The following is an 8,168-nucleotide window of genomic DNA, read 5'->3' as shown; positions in this document are numbered from 1 at the left end:
AATCATATTGTTTGGGATTGCTTCCTCTGAGAATAAGAACAGGAAGTAAAGTAAAGGAGGGAGACACTGAGACCGCTCGGGCCTACTCCAACCGATTGAGATATCCACTCAGTCCCCGTTTCTCAGTGTAGCTAAGATTCCGTTCCCACCAAGCTGCTGCCGGTGTGTATGTGTGTTTGTCCAGACAGACCGACAGACTAATAATTGCTCCAGTGACAGGTCTGTGCCCCCGCTGCCCATGCTTCTACCTCTCACCCCTCTTACCCTCCTCTGACTGACCATGCCAACTCTGTCTGGGAACAAAAAAAATGTCAAATAAAGTCTGAGAAATAAACAGTCAGAAATATCAAGAGTGACTGTTAAGGGCGTGGGTCTAAAGCTTACTGGAATGCTCAAGACACAGAATGAAGAACAATAACAAAAGATGACCTCACCACTTTGAGCAAACTTTGTCTGAACATACCATAACTTGCTTCAACTAACTAAGCACAACATTAGTCTATACGAGTCTATGTATACGTCTGACTTCATCATGGTCCTAATAATGTAGCTAATGTTGGCCAGCCAGGCTAGACAGCCTGTAGGTTGCGTTGTAAACTTGTGAGGAAACACTTTGTCAGTCCAGCCTGGTAGCAAAATGACTGTTTTAACTCCTACCTCCTGCTATTGTTAAGGCCAGGCTCTCACTCCCTTCCTCTTGTCCAGGCTGGCTACACCTCTGTTTTTTGTGGCTTGCTGTACACACATTATCTAATGCCAAGAAAGCATTATAGCTAGCCAAAGCTGTGTGTTGATTTGATAGTTGGATATTGATAGTTTTTTTAAAGACCCTGTGGCGAATTAAATTAATTAAATTACTTTGCGAGCATTTAGGGAGCATGGAATTTAAGGGTTCTAGCTTGGCTAACTCTCCTACATATCAGTTCTGAGCTCAGGGCATGGATGGACACCGCTAACATTTCCCCTCTCCTGTTCTCATAGTGGTGCTTTTTCCAGTGTCCCAGTCTCATTGAACCTCTCCCCTCCCCTCCTCACCCCTCTGCCCCGCTCCCCTCCCTGAAACGCAATCCGCCTGGGGGGATAAGAGCACTGACTCTGCTTGGAGCACCACCCGGTTTCCATCCTATTGCTATAAACCAGGGAGAGAGAACTGCAAAACGTCTCATGGTCATGGTCACTTCACAGCGAGGGTGAGAGAGGCAGATAAGATGGAGCCAGTGTCCTACTCAACGTACAGTCTTAATCATGTTCTAAGAGAATTTGAACAAACATTTCAAACCAGCTTTATGGATAACTATCAATGGGATATGACACACACGGTAAGATACGTTTGTGTGTATTTGTATGCGTGTGTGGGTGGAGGTATACACAGGTATAGGATACTTTTTTTTATCCTGTTGAGTATTTGTAGTAAAATTCAGATTAGTTCACTCAGTGAGTACTTAGTGGTACCAGTGAGTCTGAGGCTGAAATGGTGGAAAAACCTCTCAGACTGTTCTACCGTCATCCTTTCTGCTCTAACTCGTTGTTATTAGTTACTCATTGCCATCCTAAATCGTGCTCTGGGTATATATTTAGACAGCTCTGTCTCTCTGATGTTTCCTGTTGAGGACTGATGGATTGGTTTAACCCATGGATGATTGGGACGTTTATGACACCCATAAAGCTGTCTACTGAGATGCCTTATAGGGGTATTAGATACACACCAGCCTGTCACTGCCATGTTTGGGTCTCACCCTAACTCTCACACTGAGGTCAAGGGGCAACGTCACATACACACACACACACACACGCACACACGCAGACATAGAAATCACAGGAGGAGTGGAACTTAGAGATGGAAAGTGTAGAGAGAGTGAAAAACATCAAACATCAAAAGCGTCAATTAACTGGTTCAAACATGGTGACCGAGAACTGTTGCCAGGTGCTCTGGAGATGATGAAGATTGTCTCAGAATTCCATTTGTGGGAAAAGGTTCATTCTCAGGCCGTTGTGTCGTGTCCAAGTCTCCAGGCTGATCACAGGCTATTTATACCATGCCTCACACACACTGGTCATTTTATCACCAGGATAAGGGAGTCTCTAGGCTGTCATGGTTGATCATAATCTACATTTTGTCTTCTTTCTTTACTCTGCCCATTTGCTTTCTTCACTACCTATCTTTCTATCTCTTCTCCATTCTCTCCCTCCCTCCTTGACCCATTTCTCTCTCTCTCCTTTACCCATACCCTGCCCCTCTCTATCTTTCTCTCTCCCTCTCCTCCTCTCTCAGGTGTGCCAGTGACCAGTGACCAGTGAGCAGACATGGGGGACTGGAGTCTTCTGGGGAACTTCCTGGAGGAAGTTCAGGAACATTCCACGTCGGTGGGGAAGGTGTGGCTCACCGTCCTCTTCATCTTCAGGATCCTGGTGCTGGGCACAGCCGCTGAGTCTTCATGGGGAGACGAACAGAGTGACTTCCTGTGCGACACCCAGCAGCCCGGTTGTACCAACGTCTGTTATGACCGGGCGTTTCCTATCGCACACATCCGCTACTGGGTCCTACAGATCGTCTTCGTGTCCACACCATCACTGATCTACATGGGCCACGCCATGCACATAGTGCGGAGGGATGAGAAACGAAAAAGGAGGGAGCAGGAGAAGACAGAGAGGATGGAGGAGGAGGAGAAGGGAGAGGGGGGGAGCGTATCGGGGGAGAAGGCGTATCTCCAGCAGAGGGATTGTGGGAAGGCGCTGGAGGCATCTGGGCGGGTTCGCCTGCGGGGGGCGCTGTTATCCACGTACATTCTGAGCATCCTGATCCGCACGGTGATGGAGGTGATCTTCATCGTGGTCCAGTACATGATCTATGGAGTCTTCCTCAGGGCTCTGTACCACTGCAAGGCTTGGCCCTGCCCCAACCCAGTCAACTGCTACATGTCCCGGCCCACAGAAAAGAACGTATTCATCGTCTTCATGCTGGTGGTGGCAGGTGTCTCCCTCCTCCTCTCTGTGGTCGAGCTCTACCACCTGGCCTACAGGCGGTACAGGAAGTGCAGACGCACTCGCGCCTCCCTCAAAAACACCACTCATAATGCTGTGGCAATCCCCTTCACCAGGGACCCCGACAACCCGACCAGTCACAACTCCCCAGGCTGCACCCCTCCCCCTGACTTCCGCCAGTGCTTGGTGTTGTCGGGGACAATGACCCCCTTGACCCCTGTGAACCCCATGAACTCCATGCCTTCTCACCCCTTCAACAACAGAATGGCGCACCAGCAGAACTCCGTCAACATGGCCACCGAGCGTCACCATTCCAATGACGACCTGGAGGGAGAGGGAGGTTTCCTGAGGATGAATTACACCCAGGTGCCAGGGGAGATGCCCAGCGGGTGCTCTGCGCCACCCTTACTGCATACCGGGTACCTGAAGGACAAACTAAGCCTCAGCAAGATCAGCGGCACCAGCAGCCGGGTTCGACCAGACGACCTGGCCGTGTAGAACCAGACAGACGGAAAGAGAGAGACAGAGAGGGGCTTAGAAGGTGCGGAGGGAGATGACTTTCAGACACACAGAGAGAGAAAGGCCCTGCTTAGAGGAGAGTGGAGCAGGCTGGGTCTATATACCCAGCCAGAGACAGAGAAGGGGAGCAGGCAAGACAGATACTGGGGCTAAAGATGGATGTGTTAGCAAACTCCAAGTGAAGGGCTCCATTCAGCCCAAATCTGGGGGAACTGTGGAAGATTGCCTGGCCTAGAACTCCATGAGCACTACAGGAAGAAAGACATTGGGGTCTGTAAGCTCCCTGGAAGTGGGTTGAATGGATCTTGAGAACTTCTGCATACTGGACTGAGCTTTGAGACTGTGACCGTTAGTGCTGGGAGAACTGGTTGTTTTTGTGAGAGCAACAAGTGGTCGGCCAAGCTTGAAGCATGGACTGTCATAACGTTGATCAAATATTGACATTGAAGCAAAATATAAATATACCTTTTAAATCACTGTGTGGAAAAAGCCTTGAAATAAATAACAGATAATTGCACATTGTATGTTTTTGATGTTTTAAAGTACCTTTAAAGTCTGAGAATATTGTACTTTAAACTTGCACATTCAGTATGCTAAAAACTGTCCTACTGTCTATCCAGCTGCCCATTATAATAACACAAACTTTTACAAGCTCGCAAATGTAAACACGCATGCACAAAAACACACACACACATGTACACACTGCTGTCATAGGAGGACAAAACCCTATCCTCAGGGGTCTGACCAAACAGTGTTGCCCCGATCCCTGGCATTCAGTGACGGAGGCTATTTGCAGCTGTCATGTTGTTTGGAAAGTGAAATTGTGACACACATCCCTGCAATGCAATCCATTGTGCATTATATCACCTTCAAATATAGCAACTGTTTTCTCTGTGTTTTATCCTGATGGCATACAAACAGAAACATAGCACCAGCATTATCTTCCAGTCAGAAGTCAGAACAAGGGACAGCTGTGCCAAGATAACTGATTTCTCTCCATTCAACAGACGCTTAGACCAATAATTACAGAGGGTTGTACGCACTCAGGTACAGATAGTGAAGAGCTATGCAAAAGTGCCTACAAAATGTGAATCTACAAAATGCTCAAAGTCAAAGTCTTTAAGCTCCATGTTAGATGTGTGAACATGTCCTGATATAATTTAAAAGTGTGTTCAAAAGCCATATACAGTATGTATACAAATAATTTACCTTCAATCAAGGCACAAGCCTATAGGCTAATAGAGAAGGCATAACCACAATCTGTGAAGTTCTCAACTGATTTTGCACTAGACTAGGCCTTTTGGGGTTTGGAATATAAAGACCCCTTTGTAATTACATGAATCATATTTTCTTTTTCTATAGAGAGGAACAACCAGTAATTTACAGTAATAGTCTTTTGGAATGCCAACAAACGGGTGACTGGTTGACGTTTCTCTGTGCACATTTCAATGTCATTGTGTTTTGTAAAGTCTGCAATAAAACGAATATGTCAAATAAATTGTTCTCCCAGAAGTTAATGGGCTTGTTTGACATTGCAACCAACAGCGCAGGCGATCTGCTGACTGACTAATCTACAAATCACCTTGCATCATAAATAACTACTTATTGTTATTTGTAGATCAGTCAATCACCATTTACCCACAAAGCATCATGGATGTGATGCTCACGAACGAGGTCAATGTAACGCATACCTTCTCAGAAAAAGTCTACCACAGCCCAAACATTTGTCCTCAACAGACTGGTCCTAAAAATAGTTGCCCTCAAAGAAATACATTGGCATTGCAACGCTGCACAACCTCTACTCTTGCCTCCAGACAAGCGCTCATCTGGTTGTCCACAGTAGCAGACATACCATTAGGCAGAAGAGGTAATTACCTCAGGCCTCACATCCTCAAAGGGCCTTGTGAGCTGTGCAACCCCCATAATAATGAATCCATAATAATTCCTAATAGATCATTAATGTATTTCCATACATATACATATATTTCATATAAATATTAATATAATCCAAGTATTTCTCATAATAGAAGTAACAAGTGTCATTCATCATTCATGAACTGGTCCATAATAATGGACTATTCCACCCTGACAGAGTTCCCATTCATTGTTTCATGAGATATGATTGCAAAAGTGATTTTTATTGAAATTAAACTGCAGAAATGAGGGGCTTTCAGAGCAGGGCTGAGAAAAGAAAAATAAATAATATTTTATTTTAAGTTAAATTACCTTAGTTAACTGACTTGCGTAGTTAAATAAATAGTGCACACTTTTGACCAGGGCCCATAAGGTGCCATTTGGTACACAAACAGAATCTGAAGGCGGTTATTTTGAGAACATGTTTAAAGGCTACATCACAATTTTTAAACAATATATGTGAAAAGGTGCTTGGTATTTGTGTTTTGTTTGTCCATGGTTTTTGACATCATGTAAATGCATAATCTCGAGGGAGATTGTTCAAGGTTGATGTCGAAATTGGACTTCTATCCCATGTCCTGAGGACGCCAGGAAATGCATTCAAAACCGTCCACTAGCGGCAACAGTGAGCGCTATTACGGTCAAGTAATCCCATCAGAAGGTTCCGTGTTCGAACCCAGTCTCGGACACTGTTTTTTATTATATATATTTTTTTACCCTATCCCAAACCTTAACCCTTACCGTAACCAGTTGAAATGAGTGCCTAAACTTAACCCTTAACTTTGAAATGTGATGTTTGGAGCAACTTGAAATTTAACGTTTGGAGAACTTGGATGAACATCTAATTGTGCAGTGAGACTGTGAGAGCTTGTTGTGATCTTTCTCTCTGTGTGTGTGCATGTGTGCATGTGTGTGTGTGTGTGTGTGTGTGTGTGTGTGTGTGTGTGTGTGTGTGTGTGTGTGTGTGTGTGTGTGTGTGTGTGTGTGTGTGTGCCAAATCAGCCACAGGATGCAGTGCACAGAGGACCACTGCCAGCCAGTGAGCTACTAAAGGGCAGTCTGCTAAATTCTAGATACCTGGCTGGTGGTGAGTGAATGTTTACCTAAGTTAAATATCTATTTGAGACGAGGGGGAAAGCACATTTACATCCTTGTCTAAACGCCTCGCCCATAGAGTTTAGTGATGGGATGTTCTCCTTTCAACAATCCCTTTGATCTGCTAACGTGTCCGTTTTCAGTTGAAATAGTGTTGCTTTTTCTATTCGTACTCTTTTGGGAATGTATTATGAGGAAGCATTCATCAATTTAATCTGGTTAGGTCAGAGTCATACGTACAAACATTCATCTCCCAAATATTATTTTTTTACAGCTTTGGAGCCACAGTCTATATAAATGTAATAATTAAATGATAATACAATCATTAAAAACGTATTTTAATATCCAGCCACACTACAGGTAGCCTAAATCCTAGAAATATATTGCTATTAGCATAAACAAATGTCACAGGAAAGGAAAGCATACGCCTGTTGTATTGCTGTTTAGATATGATGACATGTAAAGGATGTATGAAGGTTACGTTGTTGTTGTCGGTTGATGCTGTGCACATCTTACAGGCTTCAACCCCCCCACATTTCCACCTCCCAGTGAGTCTTTCAACCCTGCAGTGACCTTTGACACCTCATTGGCCAGTGCGGGTCATCCTTGACCCCACTTGCCAATGGACTTTCATCATTTTGGACTTCCTTCCTTTGAGCCATTCACCTCCCTTCATGTCCACAGAAGAAGAGACAATGTATGGTTAGGAGGCAATGTATTGGTTAGGATTCATTGGGTTGTGGTTGGTTAGATGGATGCATCAGCTGGGTGACCCCTCCCCTCCCAAAAGGCTTAACACATTTCTTTAGTAAAAAGACAGGTGCTTCTGATAATACTGCCATCGTCATTGAGGCAGAGGACATGTATGTGTAGCCATGTATCTGATGATGTCTGGACAAAAATAGTATGGCAGACTGGCCTCTGCCTTTGGCCTCAATCTCTAAATCCACCCCTGGCCGTCCGGGTGGTTTTATGCATTCTGTCATGTCCTTCTTCAATTAGGGTCCCCTGGGAAACACGAAATAAAACCATGGTTCCCACCTTATATCTAACCTGTCTACTGTAGGCCTACATGCAATCTTAAAGGCTCTGCATGGTCAATCCGACAACTGAAGAGGCAGTACAGCATTTACTACGATGCAGCCTCTTCAGGGATTTCATACTTCGGGGCTTTCATACTTCTTGCACCTAGCGAAGCAGAGCAGAGTTATTGTGAAAGAAGTTGTCAAGGAAGTGTGTTTGTGTTTATACAGGACGTACCGCCCCCCCACCTACCGTCAACCAATCATGTCAATGCGGAGCTATACGGAGCCCTTCGTATTGTTACAAAATTTGAGAGGCGTACGGCGATGCGGTACAGAGCTTGATTTGGGCTCTGTATGCCTCCGGAGGCTCCGCAATTGCGTCACACCATCCATATGAAGCCTCCGACTACATTTTCATATCAAGCATAAATTGGCTTTTACTTGTTCCTTCAAATAGCCTTTATTCACACTACTCATAGCCTTACATATAATGAATTGGCTACCATGATCATCATTGGATATTCATTTTTAGCCATATTGCCTGTCTGACCATACAGTGATGACTATCAGCTTCATCATTAGATGAATTAGGTGAATACATCTTAACATCCAACTTGTATCTACTTTAAAACA

At 44.7% G+C, this 8,168-nt stretch overlaps 1 protein-coding gene across 1 annotated transcript; it reads left to right on the top strand.

Annotated features, from left to right (window-relative positions):
* Positions 1-2,280: 2,280 nt before the first annotated feature.
* LOC120057966 (gap junction alpha-5 protein-like) lies at positions 2,281-4,720 on the top strand. The gene has a single exon (XM_039006448.1). The coding sequence runs from the start codon at positions 2,305-2,307 to the stop codon at positions 3,478-3,480; it is 1,176 nt and encodes a 391-aa protein (XP_038862376.1). The 5' UTR covers positions 2,281-2,304; the 3' UTR covers positions 3,481-4,720.
* Positions 4,721-8,168: the final 3,448 nt, after the last annotated feature.

The sequence above is a fragment of the Salvelinus namaycush genome, chromosome 13, assembly GCF_016432855.1.
Source record: "Salvelinus namaycush isolate Seneca chromosome 13, SaNama_1.0, whole genome shotgun sequence".
Taxonomy (NCBI): Eukaryota; Metazoa; Chordata; class Actinopteri; order Salmoniformes; family Salmonidae; genus Salvelinus; species Salvelinus namaycush.
Note: the sequence above shows the minus strand (reverse complement) of the source record. Positions and strands in the feature narration are given on the sequence as shown.